Below are 19,495 nucleotides of genomic sequence, written 5' to 3' on the forward strand. Positions count from 1 at the left end.
CTCCTCATTCTTCACTTCCCACCAGTCTTTGCCCAGTTGTTTCAGAGACTGTACCCAGTCAGCTGACATCTGCTGCTGCCACTTGAGCTGGCTAGTTTCAATTTTTTCATCACAGGAGAATATGGAGGGTGCAGCAAGTGTTGCAAGTGGTAACCGTGGATGCTGTCAACTGGTTACCACTGCTGAGTGCCATCGAGGAAAGAGGCCTTTATACTTAAAGGAAGTATTTCTGGTCTTGGCAGAACAAGAAAAATAATCCTCTCTTACTTTTGCTTTCACTGAAATGAGAGTGTCAAGTACAGCATCCCAACTCCAGTGGAATGAATGAGAGATGATTAGCCTTATCTTGGTCTCGTGCAGTTCTCCCACTGTGGGAAAGTTGTGCTAACCCCTCGCTTTCCTTGTGTTGCAGCTTTCCTCCCAAGCAGTTTCTGCATGTACACCACGGTGATTGCCATGACTGGCTGGTACATGGACAAGACCTCTGTAGCAGTGCTGGGGGTGGCTGCTGGAGCCCTTCTGGGCTGGCCCTTCAGTGCAGCTCTTGGGTAAGGAGAGGGGGGCTCAGGAGTTTTGCACTTTGGCAGTTGTTTCTTGCCTGGTTGGGGGGAATGTAGGGGCTGGAGGAAGAAACTAGCAGGGAGTGATCTGCCAGCCTTGTCCAGGATCGTTGCTACAGGCTTCCATAGCCTGATCTCTTTGCTTTTGAAGAACTTCGGGTGGGAAGATTTCCTGACCCTAATACACCGAGAGTAAAATCTGAGTTGGATGACTGGCATAGGGAGTAGAAGCAGAGCGTGGTGAAGTGGTGGTTCTGTTCCAGCTACTGCCCTGCTTGCTTTGAAGGGTCAGGAAAACCTGCAGTGTGGAAAGACAGAGACTGCAGTTGATAGCTGGTCTCTCTTTCAGGCTTCCTATTGCCTTTGACTTGTTGATACTGAAGCAGAGGTGGAAAAGTTTCCTGAACTGGTGTGTGGTGTCACTGATCCTGTTTTTGGTAAGTGCCTGTAACAACACAAAGAGGGAATGGACTGATCTTGTAATAAAGGGGTGGGTTCCATTAAGAAAATCACATGGAGCTTTTGGGCAGCCCAGCCAAAAGCTTCTGGCACTTAGATGCTTTCTTCCAGGTGCCCTTGGTGGTTGTGGACAGCTATTACTATGGGAAGCTGGTCGTTGCACCTCTCAACATTGTTTTATACAATGTCTTCACCTCTCACGGACCTGATCTCTATGGTGAGTTTAAGGTACCAAGACGGAAAAGGGGACTGGCAGTTTTCTTGCTACTGTCTTGCTACCATCACACACCAGGTGGTGATGGCCCATCCTTTTTCTGACGCACTCCTAACGCCATAGCAGCCTGCAAGCTCCACCGGGCTGGCCGCTCCAGCTTTTTGCCACAGGATGTCCCTCTCGAGCTGGGAATCCGCAGGCCACTGTCGCATTTTGCCACGCTGTGACTTGAGCTGCTTTTGTTCCCGTTCAGGTTCTGTAAACCATTGTGAGATGTCTCAGCGTCACAGCAGAGAACTGTTAGTAGCAAAAGTGTCTGGATGCTACGCAAGTGCAGTGGGCGCAAGTGATGCACGTGTGTTTGTCATATTTAATCGAGTTTTTGACTGTTGTTCCTCACGGTCAGGGTGCAGAACCTTGGGAAAGTGGGTGACTGCAGAATCCATAGTTCTTCTGGTTCACATCAGGTCTCTGCAGACCTCCTGAGTCCATGCTGTGCCTTGGGAATCTCCTTGCTTATTGGCCTGGGCTTTGCTGGCAAGCAGGATCTGAGGTTACCTTAAAGGCATCTAATCTGCAGACAAATCATCGGTTTCCGAGAGGTTTCGTGGTACTGGCCATTTAGGATTATGTGTGACTCAAATCTCTGGTCTGAACCGTGATGGTGACACTGTGCTGTTTGTTTGGGAGCTGCCGCTGCACTAAGTTGTTCGTGTCATATACTTCTAGAGCTGAAAAGTATTATATTTCTAGCATGGCTTCAGAGGGGCTGGGAGAAGCTTCAGGGAGCTTAGGGTGCAGGGTCCCTGTGTCATCTCTGTCATCTGTTTAAGCCCTGTTGAGATATTCTAGGAGGGATTTAGTAGCTGTTAGCAGCAAATCTTTCCCTGGCAGAGCCCTGCGGGCCGTATTTGTTGGTTTATTTGAAGGGCTGTTCTGTGTGGTGCTGAGTGGTGGTTTGTGACTTGTGCAGTGGCACAGCAGGGCAGCAGCTGCTTTGCCATGGTTCTTCACCTCTGCAGGAAGGCTCTGAAGCCTGTTGCTGTGAATTTTTTGTAGGTAAACTCCAGGCTCTGTGTCTGATAAGTTTTGGCGTGGGTTTGTGCCTGACCTTTTCCACACTGGTGCATGAGTTGTTTCCAGAAGCCTCCAGGGACCAATCTATTCTGAAGTGTTTTATTCATAGTGACATTCATATAACATCCTCAGGCTAGTAAAAGAGCCTGCTTGAAATTGCTCTTTAATGCAGCGTGGCCAGGACAACGCTGTGTGTTTGGAGAGCTTCAAAACACTTGGGAAAAATAACACTACCAGGGGAGATGAAAGGCTGGCCAAGCCCTTCTGGCTTTGGAGCTGGGATTTCCCAACTTTCACATGATGGGAGCAGAAACTGCTGGAGGTTGCAGAGCCATCAATCTACATCATCTTCAGTGTAAGCACCACAATATTTTTCTTTTTGCCTGCAGAGTGGACTTCTGGAGACAAGGTTCAGTTGTTGTTGTTGTTTTTTTTTTTAATTGTCGTTAGCAATACAATCCTTCTGGATAAATACATCTGTGCAATGAATATCTCCTTGGGGTGATTAGGTTTCTACAGTAGCTTCTAAATGTATATCCCTAAGCTTGATTCGGAGGCTTTGGGATGTTTTTGTGTACCTGTGTTCTAAGAACACACAATTTGTAACAAGTTTTGTCCCACTTGCTGTGATCAGAGCCTTTGCTGTGACTTGCAGTGCAATGGCACTTTGGGAAGCTTAGTTCAGTTTGGGCGGAATGTGCTGGAGCTGTTTATGTGACACCTTGCTCTGTTGAGTCCTGGTTCTTAAATAGAATGAAAATAAATGAAATGCAGAGAGCAGACTGTTTATTATACTAGCATTGAAACAGACTTGCTTAGAATGAGGCCTGTGACTCACGATCAAATTATTGTGGCTTAGTTACTGCTCAACAGCTGAGCTACAGTTCCTGTCTGCGTGCAGGCTTTTAGCCTGTGACAAACATAGGGTGGGGCACCTTAGTTTAAATTTCTTTTACAACTCTTCTGCTTTGTCCTGAGCTGTCCTCACCATTGCTGTGTTCAAGCTGCAGCACGGTAGCTTGTAAAGTTCTTTTGACTTGTGTGAGTTTGATTTCTAGAATTGCTGCCAGAGCCTGTTACAGAGCGCAAAGTTCAAACCAGTTTCTGGCTCAGTGTCTGACAGTGCTTCCAGTTGGTTATCCCCATGAAACCATAGTGCCGTGAACTGACTGAGGCACAGAGTTCTTCCCACTGCTTTCATCAGTCTCTCTCCTGCAGCCCACATCTGCTCAGCTCTAGCATGTGGGATACTTGCGGGAAGTTAAGTCTTCTGTCATGGTCTGAAAGCGATGCTGTGGAAGCATGTTCCCATCAGTACTGTGCATGGAGAGTTCTTTAGTGTCCCTCGCTGCTTGAAAGATGTTCTGGGCCAGGGCTTCTTGTATGCCATGGGGTTGTTCTTTTTTTACATTGCAGTTCTTTCTCAGATCATCTTGAGTTGTTGTGGATAACAAGAATAAAAGCATTTTGCCCTGGGAGGCATTGAGACTGAATGCCTCTGAATGGGTGAGTCGTCATAGTGACCAAACCTATTGCTTTTTGCCTGGTGTCTGTGAACTATTTAAGTTGCCTGTGTAATGCACTGTTCTCTGATTTTTTTTTTCCCTCTTCTTTTTCTCTCCTCACTCAGAGAAGAAAACCCCTCGCTGGAGAAGGAGAGGAGGTTCCAGTGCATAGTTCTTAAGGGCAATTCAATCATGCTGCAAAAACATCTGAGAAAGTAGCCTTTTTGTTAAAGCCGTGCTACAGACCAGCTGATCTCTTTATTAGTAGAGTCCCTCAGGACACCTCTGGACCTTTAAGGCTGTATCTGGATTTTGGAGGAGGTGTGCTTCCTGAAATGTCTTTCATTCCTCAGTCACTGGCTACCAAATTAGAGACCAGACTGGAGAGTGCTGTAGTGAATCTCCTTTACTTTCCATAGCAGCCCTGGTACTATCCTTTAGAGATTTGGGACCTGGCTGTGCTGTACGGCTTCATTGTAGCCAGAAAACACGGGAGGGTAGCAGTTTATATCAGTTTAAGAAGCTTTCTGTCTCATCCTGGCATCTTAAGTGATAAAGTGGCTGTTATTTATAGCAGTGGTACTGGGGGAGCAGGCTACGGAATCCAGTTCCAGTCCTCTTTTTATGTAAGGAGAGGCCTTGGTGCTCCAGAGAAGCAGTTACTAGAGTGGCCTAACCAGTGTTAACTCTGCTGTAAGTCTTTAGAAACCTATGCTGTTGCCTCAGGAGAGAATCTGGAGGTGACAGAGCTGGGAAGAAACCAAAGCCCCATTTACACATTTTTTTCTCTAGATGTCCCCTGGAATATTTACAGCGTGATGTCCCAGACTGCCTCAGGTTTTGCCTCACAGACGTATCCTAGTCAGCAGCCTTGGTTTCTAGGAAGGGTAGTATGCCTCAGTCCTAACATGATCTGCTTTCTGCATGTGTTCAAGATTTGTCACAGTGATTATTTGGAATTGCAGTCCTTAAATATGGAGAATCACCAACAGAGTTTAGAGAAGGAGGAAGGGACGTTGGCCCTATTGCAGTGTTGCCATACAGGTAACTGTCAAGTCCATCACTTGACACGATCTTTCAATCTACCGTATCCCCTATTAACCCTTTCACAGGCTGAGGACTGTGCTCATGTGGGACTCGCAAGAATTATGAGGCAGGTGGAGGGAGAGAGAAGGTGAATTTCTCATAATTCACTCCCTTATGGCTCCCCTACTTGTCAGAATCCAAATCTGTAATTGCTTGCAGTGCTAATAGCTAAAGGCTTCCTAAATGAACCTCAGTTGCTTGGACTTTGCCTTGGTAACTCCAGCGACATGTTTCTGACATTATTAGTGCAGCTTCTAATCATATTTAGCTGTAGGAGTGGCAGCGGTTTCAGGTTTTCCTTGCTGCTTTTCAGTTGTCTGATTAATTTCAACATGGACCCTATTTAAGTGGCTCTGATTGCAGGAAATCGCTGCGGCATGTGACACATGTCACAACAGTGCAGTGATTAAAGCCCCCGCGTGTCATTTACTGACTGATTGAGCTAATCACACTGAGAGAGTGGGAAATGTGTGGAGAGGAACTGGCATTCCTTATTGTTTAGGATTTTAAGCATCCTGTATTAAGAATCCAAATTAATGACAGTTGGATTGGAGTTTTTTTGCAATTTTCATCCTTCAAAGCTTGCAACAATACCCAAGTGTGTCGTGTTAGGAGGCAGAGTTGGCTTGCTCCTGTTTGAAGCTACACTGAGAACAAATTGCAGGAGGGACATTTTAAATAGTGTTGATTTGAAGGATGTACCAAAAATAGCATCTGGATGAACTTCAGTGGCAGAGTCTTTGTTGGGGTGAAGTGTGAACGTGAACTCTTTTTTTCTCTTGTTCCTTTTTAGTACGTTTTCAGTTTCTGCCAACGTGAAGTATACATCATCACTCCAGAATTACTATGAGTTCTTACTAACGTTGTGTGTTTTTGTGTAGTTCCTCTGTTACTTCTCTGCAATTAGAAAGAATGAGTTGGGAGTAAAATTTCCCAGTTTTACAAGTTCCTGCCTCTACTTTCTTGCTGCGTAGTCTTTCTTAACACAAGGGTGAGTTCTGTGTTGCAGAACTCTGCTGGGCAAGCCTGACTGTTAGAGTGGCCTGCGATTCATGAGCAGCAGATGTAATACTGACTATGACCTAGTGAAAAAGCAAGGAGAAAAATAATTTCTGGAAAGGAAGACAGTGAAGTTTCAGGCATGATTGTGAGATACCCTGTTGCCTTTGTATGGCTGTTGTCTAACTCTCATGCTACTATTATGGCAGTTTTATGGGTGAGGGGCAGAGCCGTGAGACTGCTTCAAAAATATGGTTCAGGCTCATTTCATGGGGCTGATCCTTTGTCCGGCTGCAAGGTCCTCTGCATCCTTTCCATTTTTTTGGTTCCAGTATGCTTGCAATGGGGAGAATTGATGTCTGCTGCTGGTTATCTCAGTCTGTGTCAGGCAGAGAAAGAGCAAAGCTGCTGTTAGATCTGGATGTCATACATGCTTGTATTTGAAAACTCCTGTTTCCTTTTCTCATCCTTTAGGTACAGAACCCTGGTCCTTCTATTTCATCAATGGTTTTCTGAATTTCAACGTGGCATTTATTTTGGCGCTGCTTGTGCTGCCACTGACTTGTCTCATGGAGTGTCTGCTTCAAAAATTTCATGGTGAGTGCAAGACAGCTGTGAGAGCCAAGCACAGACAGCCCAGATCTCAACCTTGTTGCTAAAGGGAGAGCCTGCCTGCCAAAGAGCAGCTTTCCTTTATTGGAAGTGAAACTAGATTCAGGGAAAGTTTTTGGAGTAAAAGGAAAGTTCCTAGAGCTCATTACTCAGTTCAGTATTGACCCCACAATGGAGTTGCTGTGTAGAAAGAACATGCAGTGAGATGCATCTACTTTAATGCTGTCTGCAAAAGGGCAGAAACATGTTTTTCTCTTTAGGGATGATTCCTGTGCTCCCTGCCTGCACCTCAAGAAAAACAGTGTGTTATCAAGGCTGAACTACCCCTACCCAAAGTAAACTTGCCAAGTTGTATGGTACATAACCTTCAGCCAGACATGCAAATGCATTAGAAATAGCCCTGTCAGAAATCTTCAGGGGGAAAGAAACTGTGTACCTATTGCTGTTGCCATCTTCAGCAGCTGGAAATGGTAGCCATTAGAGTTATTTGGGCAACCTGTTGCTGGCTTTTCCATTGTTACTTTTTTATACCACTGCTAGAATGTCTTCTGCAGCAGCTTGAGAGAACAGAGTTATTTCCATTTTGATTGTTGGGGTTGAGCCTACAAATAGGCACCCTCTGGTCTCTGCTGCTCCTGTTGGGATTGAACCTGGACTCTTCTGCGCACCATGAAAGGCACTCATCAACTCGTAGGACTGAGCCGTGGTAGGACGGTCTTGCTACCCTGTGCTTTGGGAAGTGTCCCCATGGGTGCAGATATACTGAGAGTAGAGAAAGGAGGAACCAGAATATTCCCTACTTCACATTGGGCTTTCTCTTAAATAAAATGACATCAGTTTAAATACATGACATCTGGCAAGTGACTCTAGAGAGGAAGAAGTTGTTGAGGAAGTGTGAATTCTTCCTGCTGTCTTCTCAAGGAAGATTCATTAAGTGTCAGCAGCAGCCTCCAGATTCATCAGTCCAGTGCTTTGCTCTCTGATTTTTTTACTGAATACAAGAAACAATAACATCATAATCCTTGCTGAAAATGTATGTTAACAGGTATTTGCTGATATCTGTTCCTTGGATATGACTGACATACTGTCAGTAACCAGTAAAAGCTCAGTAGGAGATCCTGTAAATGCAGGATTTCCTGCTGTTCACTTGGTGTTCTTGTACTTAACAGCAGGAGCATTCTGCCAAGTGCTTTGTTCTTATTGTCTGTTAAATGTCGTTAGCTTAATTGCTTAACTCTGCTGTTGGGAGTAACAAGGGGGCAGAAAAAGGACTGAAAATTGTCAGGCACTGTAGAACCTTCCTCAGTGTGACTAAAATTCAGGGTAATTGTTGTTATTTTTGAATCAGTTATTTCCTCCGTTAAGCAGAAGGTGCCTGAGAGACCTCTCATGCTGTTATTTTTGTAATGAAGCAATGAAGGTTGTGGAAACTTCAGCTGCTAAACAACCATTTGTAAGTGGAAGGGTAGGCCCAGAGGAGATACTTTCTGATCTTTGTGTGTATAGCATAATACACAGCAGGAAATGTAGTACTTCTGACAACCTGTTTAGACATGTCGATTCTCCATGTTTTGTCTCTTGCTTGGATTCGGTAATGCTGTCCGTTATTTTCTGCTTTTGGTCATCTAAAGTCTGTTGAAGTTGTTAGTATTGTAGGAATCTATAAAACTGCTCTGATCAAAATTCTATACTGACTGTTTGGACACATTGCCTGGATTTTAGCAACGTGGCTGTGTTTGGGTCTGAAGGCCATGGTTTGGTCTGAGGAATGGGCTTTTAAATGTGAGATGTGATTGTGCAAGAGGGGGAATAGGATACATCCCTCGTTCTTACATTACTACTTGGCTGAGCGTTTGTTTCTTCCAGTTCAGAATCTGGGCCGTCCCTACTGGCTGACACTAGCTCCTATGTACATTTGGATCATGATTTTTTTCAGTCAGCCCCACAAGGAAGAGAGATTTCTCTTTCCCATCTATCCCCTCATCTGTCTCTGCGGTGCTGTGGCTCTGTCTGCTCTTCAGGTAAGTTTGTGGAATATGTTTTTTTTAATGAGCTCATACCTTTAAGAAATCATAACTGCTAGCTGACTTCTTTAAAGTCTCTTCCCACAGTTTGGGGACATCTGCAGAATATCTGTGTCTGTGACCCAATCTACAGTGATTGCACAGTTCAGGACTGTCCTATGCATAATTCCTGATCAGTGCCTTTAATCTGTTAGCTCCTACAGTTTTCATTTTTGAACCATGTTTCATGGATAGGTGTTGAGACCCTTGAAGCAAAGCACACAGCTGTTCTAATACTGAAGTGTGTGTGTTGGTGATTTTACAAGTTAAACCATAATCTTCCTCTGCAGGTTGATTGAGATTATGTGGAAAACTATTAGCCCTCTGTAAGATGTGGCATAAAAGCAAAATTATTTGGGATTTCCCTCCTGCATGTCACACAGAATGAGCTCATCTAATAATCTGGGATTTCAGTGCAGAGTGCTTAACAGCCCAGGAAAAAAAGATCAAATGTCATGGCTTTATAAGATGATCACATTAGGAACTTGTCTAGGATTGTATGAAGTGATAAATGATTGAGGATATTTCCTTGCCACTAATTATTTCACAATGACTTTGAGTTGTTCTCCCATCCCAAGTGGGAATTTCTGTTGAGGAGCAGTTGTGATGTTGTAGTGCCCATACAAAACAACATCCAAGATCTGTCATGAGGATTAGGAACTTGCTTATAGCGTTGTGTCTCCTTCAGCTGCTGCTAAGCAAGCTTTAAGGGGCATGAATGTGTGTAGGAAATGCATTTTGTTGTACACTACTGGGAATCCTGCGCTAACTCGAAAAAGGAGAAGAGATCATGTTTAGACATCAGGACATTTGAAGAGCCAGAAACTGCATCTTTAGTAAATATCACTTGAAACACTTCATAGAGTAAAGCACTGATATAGGTTGATATAAACCTTCCCAAAGCTCAAAATTGCTCATCTTTCCTGTGTTAAAGAGGTGCAGGAATGCAGTCACTACTCCCTGTTGGAGCCTGTTCCAGCTGTTTGACCTCATCCTGCTATTACTTCTCTGTCCTATTATGCATCACTGCTGGCTGTTCCTATCCTGGGCTCCCCACCAACACTGCCTGCACCCCTCAGATCACTCTCATTGTTCCCCTGGTTGGTTGCTGTTCTGACTGTTGACCCCCCATCACTGCTGATGCCTTGCAGTGCTCAGCTGGAGCACCCCAGATGACTTTCAGTCCTTGCATTCGTACAGGATCAAGCTCTGTAATGTCAGCAGTTTCATGGCTCCGACCGAGAACTGCTGTGTGCTGTCAGGACATTCATCAGAAGGCAGTAGTGTAGGACCTTTGCCAGATACGGCTTTGGGAAAATCTGGTGTATATTCCTGGCCTGCATATTTTAACACTGATTTTGTCCAGTGTTTAGCATCCAGCTGAGAATTTAGAACTGATCGTCCACTAGTAGTACAAGCTTGTCAGAGTCTGCTCCTCCAAACCACATGGATCTGGCTGTTACGGGAAAAACACAAACCAGACAAGAGGAAGAGAAACCAGATTAGGATAGGAAGTGAATAATTCCTGCAGAAAGGCAGAGCAGGAGGGAGGGACCCAGCCAAGTGTTGGATGTAGTTCCTCTTGGATGTTCCCAGAAAGGCTCTTAAATGAGAAGAACCTAAAGGGCTTTTCTTTTAACAATTCCAGAGTGGCTTGGGTTTAAAGGTGGATGAAGAATGTGCTGTGTGTTCTTTTATCTACTTCAAAGCTGTAGTTTGTGCAGACCAGGTGAACAGCCATAGGTCACTCAGTAAATCTGGGTGATGGAACTGCTGTTGGAGAGGAAATCAGTCCGGCATTGAACATGAGGTCTGTCTGTGCAGGGAAGTTCTGCAGAAGTGTCTGGAAGGGACACTTGCTGCTGGTTCACCTGAGAACCACCAAACTGGAGCCCTGGTAGAGAGCACTTTACAGCTTGACTAGAGGCCTTCCTATGGAAAAGAACTGAAAACATCTTTAAATACCCTAGATTATCAGTTAAAGAGATGTGACTGAACCATGTGAGTTTCTGTGCCCTTCTTACGGGTCTGAATGAAAAAATGAAGAGCAGAGATCAGGTGGGAGATGCAGGCACTGCTGTAAGGTTCTTATGAAAAACAGAATTTTGCTAAACATATCAGAGTTTGAGTAATTTTTATATATATATATATGTATATTTTCTTTTCTTTTTTTTTACTGTTTCCTCAGAAATGTTACCACTTCATATTCCAGCGCTACCGCCTGGAACACTACACAGTCTCCTCCAACTGGCTGGCCCTGGGGACTGTCTTTATCTTTGGCCTTTTGTCTTTGTCACGCTCTGTTGCCTTATTCAGAGGTTAGTATTTTAGACTTGTTCTGTACTTTCCTGGGCACTGGTCTTGGCAAGTCTGAAGGACTGCCAGAGTTGGGCTGCTTCGACTACACAGCACAGTAGAAATAAGAAACCTCAGAAGTTTGGATGTCATTGTTGCAGGGAAAGGAATAAGTTCTAACGGTCACCATTAATGAATGATTATAAGTGTGTGTGTGTGTATGTATATGCGTATTCATACATGTATGTATGAACATAAGTATGTATTCAAGTATGTTTGAATGTATCACTGGAATTATATCAGTTAAAAATCCGCTGCCCTTCACCTTAAGCCAGTACAACTATACTGATAAAAAACCTGTACCCAGGCTAGTGCTAAAGCAGATGCTCTTAACTTTCAAACACTGAAAAAGCATTTTCCCATGTAAAACTTGTAATTAGGTGCATGTGTCCCTAACGGAGATGGATTAGATATGGTCCTTAAGTACTTTCTTGAATCAGAGCCATGCAGTGAACCTTCCCACCTTATCAATATTTTTTTGCTTGATGGTAGCCATTGACAGTCAGGACAGAGAATGTGGATAAGGGTGGTAGGGTACAAGCACTTCTAAAAGGAGCGGGAGCTTTGGAACCCAGCCACTTCTCAGCATAGACCAATTCATTTGTATTATTATTCAATGTAAATTATCAGTTGTATGAACAATTATTTGAGGTCTTTCAAAAGCAATCATGTAAATATCACCTGTTTCTTTACACTTATTTACAACTTTCTGACTTCCGTAGGCTATCACGGGCCCCTGGACCTATACCCAGAATTTCACAGGATTGCTACTGACCCAAGTATTCACACTGTGCCGGAGGGGAGACCGGTTAATGTCTGCGTGGGAAAGGAGTGGCATAGATTTCCAAGCAGCTTTCTTCTGCCAGATAAGTAAGTTGTTTAATGTGAATGGTACATTTTGGTGAGATTCGTGAGAAGGGCCACTTCTTATAACAAGTATTTGTGGGAGTAACGTTCAAGACCTTGTATCTCTGTTGACAGTAAGCACATCCAAACCAAACGGTTCTGAACTGTGTGATCAGCAGGTTGGGCTGGCCACAAGCTGCTGCAAATTCGTGGTGTGACAGCTTCTCTAGCAGGGCTGCCTACCCTCAGGAATGGAATATCCTTGGTTATGCTTTTGGTTTGCTTCACACAAACTGTTACTAGCTCCTGCATTTTCCTGCTGGGCTTTCTGACACCATTCTTTGCAGTTGGCAGCTCCAGTTCATCCTGTCAGAATTCAGGGGCCAGTTACCAAAACCATTTGCCAGGGGACCAATGGCCACACGGATCATTCCCACTGACATGAACGACCAAAACAAGGAAGAGCCATCTCGATATGTAAGGATTATATTCCTGTTTTCTTTTCCTTATCTTACTGTATAATTGGTATTACTATAATGCCAATGATTGAGTCTGCCTGTTTTGTTTTCTGGGGACCATATAAGTTGCAGAACAAAAATGGGCTGTCTGCAGCACTTGGAAATTTCCCCATTTATGTGAGCGGTTTCTGTTTGCATTTCATCTGCCTATATTTCATTTAAAGACATAATAATAATGAAAAGAAGCAGAAGAAGTAGTAATTCCTAGTTATTGCAATTTTGGTTTAGTGTAATGTGTTACTGTGATTACAGGAAAGTGAACTGAATGAGTAGTTTGAAATCCCCTCCTGAAAACATTTGTCACTGAGCAGGGAGTGAAATTTTCCTTTGTACTTTCCTTTCTTTTTAAATACAAACGTATTCATCATATTTGCAACTGAGGAGGAGGAACTTAATTTGAAACTTCACTGAAACAATTGCATCAGTGATTTCAATGGGAATCTTTTAAGATAATTTGTACTGGTATTATTAATTTGTTACTTTTCCTAGTTGTATTGTTACCTAAACAAACAGTGCGCACATATGAATATTTTAAAGTTATTGTCAGCTAACTTCTTTAAAATTATTTAGCAGGTTAAATCTTAGCAGTGCACTAAACATTCTTTACAGTGCACTAGGTATGTCGTCATCCTTTCTTTTTTGTCCTAAGGTTTGAATGAGAGGAACAGCCAAGGAACACATAGTCCTTTCTTCGTTCTCTCTTAGCACCTTGGAGTTGTTATGTCTGTCAGTGTGTAGAAAGCACTTGTGTAAGGGACCAAGCCTCTGGTTGACATGAGTGGGTCTGTCCTGGCTGAGGACAGTAGACTACGCTTGTTGATGTGCCTCATGACTTTGGCCTGTGAGACATCGTACGGGCACTTGTGATCCGCTCACGGAAGCGGATGGAAGGCAGTGCTATAGCACAGGAGCAAACCGTGTGGGTAAAACCAGAGATCAGTCTTTTGGGTTAAAGCTGTCTTCTTTTGGGCCTCATTATGTACTTACTGGAAATGGGAAGGAGGCGTGTTCCCACCTGAGAGAAGCTGTCTGCTGCAGTGTATTTAATTTACGAAATCTTTAACTGTGGCATATTTTTAGCACAGACAGCTGGCTGGTGCACAGCCTGTGACTAATGGAGCAAAACACACTTTTGTTTCATGGTTGTTTCTTAATGTCACCCTACAATTTTGTTATTTCTCACGCAAGCGAAAGAGCCTAGGACATTAGAAATAAGCTACTAAATGTGAATTTTAAAGGGGGTTTTAAAACTTTTCCTTCTGAACTGCTGATAATACCAAGAGAACAAGACCTTTTCTCAAGTTTAGTGAGCTTACGAGCGCAAGCGTACCCAGATTTAGAAAAAAAGTGTTAGCAAGCACTGGGAAGGACCATCATAGCAAATAAATCTAAATAGCATGAGTCTGTTGGTCATTTAAAGGAGAGAAAACAAATGGTTCAAAAGGATTATCTGAGCCATGGAGCTTAAAACCAATTAATGGCTGCAGAAATGGGGCTGATCTCTCTGTTTCAAGTGTAAGTATCTATTATGGCTCTGCTTGAAAATTGAAGAGTAAATCTCAGTGTTTCTGTTGCTATGAGACACTGGGGAAAAGAGTGATTTGATCTTCTTGTTTTGCCATTCTTCCTTCCTTAATCATGTGGAACAGCACTTAACTTGTACTTGTCCTACTGAGGAGATGCATTTGTCTCTGAAACTGCTAAGAAAGGGAGGAGGAGTATTATTTCATTATTTCTTACAAAGATGAATCCAAGCAGGAACAGTTGATTAGGCCTGAAACTGTTAAAAACTCCTGACTTCAGAGGAAGGTTTTCTTTAACCACTTTTTTCCCCACTTCTTTTCCGATTCCTTTTAGCTCTGTTTTGAACTGTAGGAACCACCTGAGGCTTGGTCTTGTTTTTGAAATATGTGTTTAAGTGACCAGTAAAACATCTCTGGTTTTGCTCAAAACAGTTGAACTTTTATCTAGGGTAAACCAGACAAGCTCCTGTTGTGCTCTGTGTGGCCAGGCTAACGTCCATCCAGACATCAGTGAGAGACGTGGCTGCCAGCGGTACAGCAGCAGGCAGTGCCCTTAGCTCCTCTCTGTATTATACTGTGCGCGCTCCTGTTACTCAGGATGTGATCAAATGTAGTTCTCCACCAATTAGCATAGCAGTTGCATCAAGGAGAGAAAGAGTGGGAGGAGGAAAAGGAAAGGAGAACAGAGGAGGATAGGATGTACCTTAGAAATTCCTTGCAGCTCTGTTCGCTAAGACTGACTTCTTTCTACAAAGGAATGTTTCAAGGTTTATACACCACTGACATCTTACGTAAATCCCCAAATAAATGCATAGGCGCTGTGTTGGCCCTCTGACGAGGATGAATGTTATCCTTAGCTTCAGGATAACTTGTAAGTACGCACTGTGCTCTACTTGGAATGGTAGAAGTGAAATCTGCCTTTCCCCTGGCAGATAATTCATACGCATTGGAAGTGCAAGGCCTTTTAGGGGTTCGTTTAGAATGAGAGAAGTGAGATCAGTCTTAGTGCTTGAGGCAGTAATTCAGTAACTTGTCTTTCTCTGAATGATTCTACATCACTTACAGAAAAACTTGGTTAGTGGTTTGGGAGTCTTTTTGCTAATGAGCCAGAACCTCTCTCAGGGCCTGGAATGTTCTTCTCGTACAGTGCGAGAAGTGGATTCAACATTCTCCTCAACTGAGTTTCCCATGGTGTAATTTCGTTTGCCACTCAGTTGTGATGCCACGGAGCCATCTGGTATCCACCTAATTAAATTGTTTTCAGCCTAAATTGTCACAATAAACCCCCAAAGGTCTTCAGAAAAGTGAATTCAAGCATATCCAAGGAAGTCTGCAATGAAATTTTGTGGGAGAACAAACTGAAATGTGGGATTCCTCAAGGAAGAGTTTGAGACAATAGGACAGAATAGAACATAGTCATCCGTGAGAATCTCAGCTGCCTGCATTTAGGATAACTGATGGGTGGAGACCTTTGCAAACCTGGCTTAAGGGGCCTTAGTTTTTCACTTGACTAATCCAGCTATAGCTGCTCTGCCTTTTTCTTCACCTTTTCAATGCGGCAAACCTACGTGGTGGTGGTAAGGAAATTTGTTTCCTCATTGAAACACCTGGTCATCACCTTTTTTCTTCTGACTTGGTGAGACTTACACACTGTTGTGCAGTCAACAAGACACAACTGCATGTGTTGGGGTCTGCCATTGTTAATTAAAGGGAAAACTGCCACTTAGGAGAGCTGGCCTCCTAAGGAGTACGTATAGATTTCTCATGAAGGACGCAGGCCCTCTGTATAAAAGTCAGTGAAAGCAAATGGACCAGGACTTGTTGCTCCTCAAACTTGATCGTGTTCCTTCCACCAGGCACATAGCTTATTAATGTGAGTCCTCGTCCTGACAGGGTCCTTAGTCTTTCCCTTCAGCCCTTGTTGCCCTGACAGTTTGCAATAAAAAGAAATAAATCTGGAGGGGTTTGCCATTTTACAGAGGTCAGTGTTTATCTGACCTTGCAAGAGCTCTGCTGTAGCCTGTGCATTGAAAAGCTCATGCATGAAAAAAGTGAGATTGCAATCTACATTCTGTTCAGAGCCCCTGAGGGATGAACAAGGACCAAGAGTTTGTCACCAGCTGAGAGACAATTTTTTTTAATGTGTGCGCTGTTGACAGGATCTGATTATGATGCTGTGTGATGCTGGGGCCATAGAGCCTGTTTCCAGACAATAATTCAGCATAATGATTTGTTTTTATTGCTGTCTTCAGAAAAAAACTTGTAACCAGTTTACACCGAGACACGTGTTTTTAGCCTAGCACAAAAATTTTGATAAAACTAAGAAGACTCATGTTACAATTTGCAGATACTTATTGATCAGAAGTTATGCCCTGTCTTCTGTTCTGCTTAACCCAAGGGAAGACTCTGGTGATGTAGAGTTTTTATATCTAAATACATGTATTCTAGCTCCCTGATGAATGAAAAATTCTGGATGATTGAAGTACACCACCAATAATTACTAGGATGTGCTGTACTTCACTGGTGTAATTTCTCAGAAATTTCAGAATACAGTACTACATTTTAATGTCCAATGCTTAATAACATATCAGAGGCAGAAGTGGGAATTGTTAGTCCCCTTTGGTATTTGGGAATACTGGAGTGCCACAAGGGTGGCTTGTGAACCAGCAGATCCAGAAAAGGCATCCAAGAATTCTGTGCCTTTTCAGTTCACAGAAAGAAGTACTGGAGACAGAACTTTTAGATTAATCTGGCTGGAAGTAGCACAAAAGCATAAGATAATTGCAATCATCGGGCCTGTTGACTTCTAGTGCCTCTCAGGTCACTGCTGCAAGCTTTTGCCAGAAAACTCAGCCAGCACCAGATGTGAGAAAGGGTGACCCTTGGCTGACAAAAGCTAGTGTCAGCAAAATACCCAAGTACAGAGGCAGTAACTGGTAGAACTTGCCTTGCTCCAGTGGCTGAAAATCCTTACACCAGCAAAAGCTCAGCTTTGCTGCTGTACGCTGCATCCATGAAGGGCTCGTTTTTCTGGTGTATTGCAATGATACAGCTACCCTGGTACAAATTAAACGTGGCCTTAGGCTTGGGATTATTTCACTTTTGGAAACGTGACTTAGATCACTTAAAGACAATTAGATCTTCAACAGGAGAACATAAACCCTTATTTATAACCTGTCCTTGCCTCTAGATCTCTTACTCTCAACATGGAAGTTTCTACACAATGTAGCCTCTTGTTGGGCTACCTTGTATGAGACTGAGCTCACATCTGATGGTTATTATTAAAAGGAAATTTGTCCTGGTAGGAACTCAAGCGTTCTTTGTAGCTGACAGTTCACATTTGTCTTGACAGAATTTTTATTCTTCAGCAGCTCAGGTGGGCATCTGAGGGGTACCTGTGAGGAGTGGGGGGAAGAAGACAGGAGGTGGGGGCAGTTAGCCAGAAAGGGCACAGGATAAGGACACAGGATATTAATATAAATCAATAGTACAGCCTGTTTGTATCCAAGAGCACTCTCCCCAGCAGGAAGAGGGCGGTTGTGTAATGTCAGTCTCCTGAGGACATTGCCCACAGCTTGTTTAACTGGGAGGTTACACACATAATGCATTTCTGTGATGTTGCTTCCTCAAATACATTTTTATAATTTGGCAGGGTGTCGCCAAACACTTTGGTCAGGGCAGAGCAGTTACTTGTGCCGTAGGGAGCTGATGAAGGCATGACTGTCCCGGTACCAAGTCCATGTTGTTTGAGAGGTGCAATGTGATGTCCATCTGCTGCAAGTGAGGCACTGAGGGTCGTCAGGGCTGCAGGGCAGGTTATTCATGCACAGACCCCACTGTAAGTTGTGCCAGACAAGAAGCTCACTTTCCTGGAACTACTTACTGTTTTCTGTGATTCTGCTAAAGCCCTGCCATGCCATGGCAAGACCAGTACCATGAGGCTCACAGAGTTAACGGGCTGAGGAGCTTGTGTGATCCTTGTGCCTAACCCATATCGTGTTCCGAGCCAAACGTGCTGGAATTGTGTGTAACAGATTGTAAAAGCACTTCTAAAGAAGCCATGAAAAGTCAGGGGAGTGAGGGGATTTCTTTTGCAGAAGGTTGGCAGATATGCTGTTTCGAACAAAAGGGGGGAGTGTGAGGCACTGGCTCCCCTCAGATCCCCTGATCTGGCGTGTGCTTTGTTGTCTCTCTTGGGCAGTGGGTCAAGCCTTTATTGTGTGAACTGGACTGTGCATTCTTTAAGGCCAGGGCAGCACCTATACAAGGTGTTAATTGGCAGTGTCTTTGAATGTTTGTACGTTGCAAACAGTTCCTGATCATGACAAACGAGCACTGAGTTGGTGTACTGCCCAGCAGCCATGCTTAATATTCCTCTGGTCTACAGAAACACTCCTCTGGATGTGTCTTGACGTAAGGTGCCCTTCTCACTGCTGTGCGTGCACTTCGGAGCAGAATTCATGAATTGCTGTTACAGTAGTGATAGGAGTAGCATCTATAGATCACTCACAATGAGAGGATGTACTGGAAACTGCAAAGGGCTGTCCTTTTCACAGCTTTTATCAATGATTTGCAGGGGCGAAGGAGGAATAGGCAATAGGCTTATTAAGTAACAAATGATGTGGGAGAAAGTACATAATTAGAATTCATAGTGATTTTGACAAATTGGAGAAAGGATCAAATTTAGTATAGACAGTGCACTAGACAAATATGATTAGGTGTAGAGTAAAATAGGATTGTAGAGAAGACAAGGGCCAATAGAGAACTCTAGCATGTAAATACTATCACAAAGAAAATTATGTTTTTCTTGTTTGTGATGTAAACCAAGTAGGAACAGGCATGAACTGAAACAGAGGAAGATTCAGTGTAGACATCAGGAAACCTTTCTAACAGTAAAGGTAGTGAAGTCTTTTGCCTGGGGAGCTTGTGGAGTCCACATTGTAAGAAGTCTTTAATAGCTAGCTAGACAACCTCCAGGAAAAACATCAACAGAATTGGTTCTGCCATCTCAAATTCCCCTCTGTTACTTGCCAATTCCTCAGTAAGAGAGCTGGCAGCAGTACTTCCTCAGAGAGGGACCCTAGGACTCTCCTCCTGTGACCAGAGCAGTAGCTTGTATTCTGCTGTAAAGGTTTTACTTGAAAACATTCGAAATATTTTACCATGTATCCTGCATGAAGCATTTCACTTGTTGCTAGAAATGTAACCCACTTCTCTTTGGTAAAGTACCAGCCTGTATAAATGAACACATACAACAAGAAGCCTACAGGAGGTAAACCACAAGAATGTCTGTCTTTCTGCAGATTGACATTTCCAGATGCCACTATCTGGTGGACTTGGATACAGCAGCTGAAACCCCAAGGGAGCCAAGGTATTCCTCCAACAAAGAAGAGTGGGTAACCGTTGCCTACAAGCCATTCCTAGATGCTTCCAGGTATGCTTTACACATCTGAGAGGGAGGGAGAAAGGCTGGCAGGTCTGTGAACTAATTCTGTTCAATTACCTGCTTGCAAAAGTAGCTGTATACAGGGAGGAAAGTTATAATTGCCAGCTTGAAATCCAATTTCCAGTAAAGGCAGCTTGCTGCCTACAGTGGAACCTTTGACAAACTTGCGCTTGCAATATTTATGACCTAGATTGCTTTAGAAGGTGAAGCGAGCTGAGAAGGGTGGTGAGAA

General features: G+C 43.5%; 1 protein-coding gene across 5 annotated transcripts in view; it reads left to right on the plus strand.

The window, feature by feature from the left end:
• Nucleotides 1-19,495, plus strand: part of ALG9 (ALG9 alpha-1,2-mannosyltransferase) — a 77,998-nt gene that overhangs the window by 3,433 nt on the left and 55,070 nt on the right. For all 5 annotated transcript variants that reach the window (XM_080366763.1, XM_080366764.1, XM_080366762.1 and 2 more), the window contains exons 6-14: nucleotides 413-548; nucleotides 910-997; nucleotides 1,131-1,236; nucleotides 6,375-6,497; nucleotides 8,379-8,533; nucleotides 10,764-10,893; nucleotides 11,653-11,800; nucleotides 12,124-12,253; nucleotides 19,121-19,251. In XM_080366763.1, coding sequence (XP_080222889.1) covers nucleotides 413-548; nucleotides 910-997; nucleotides 1,131-1,236; nucleotides 6,375-6,497; nucleotides 8,379-8,533; nucleotides 10,764-10,893; nucleotides 11,653-11,800; nucleotides 12,124-12,253; nucleotides 19,121-19,251 — 1,147 coding nt within the window. The remainder of the gene's footprint in view (nucleotides 1-412; nucleotides 549-909; nucleotides 998-1,130; nucleotides 1,237-6,374; nucleotides 6,498-8,378; nucleotides 8,534-10,763; nucleotides 10,894-11,652; nucleotides 11,801-12,123; nucleotides 12,254-19,120; nucleotides 19,252-19,495) is intronic.

Source organism: Falco punctatus (genome assembly GCF_963210335.1).
Source record: "Falco punctatus genome assembly, chromosome: 16".
NCBI classification, from domain to species: domain Eukaryota; kingdom Metazoa; phylum Chordata; class Aves; order Falconiformes; family Falconidae; genus Falco; species Falco punctatus.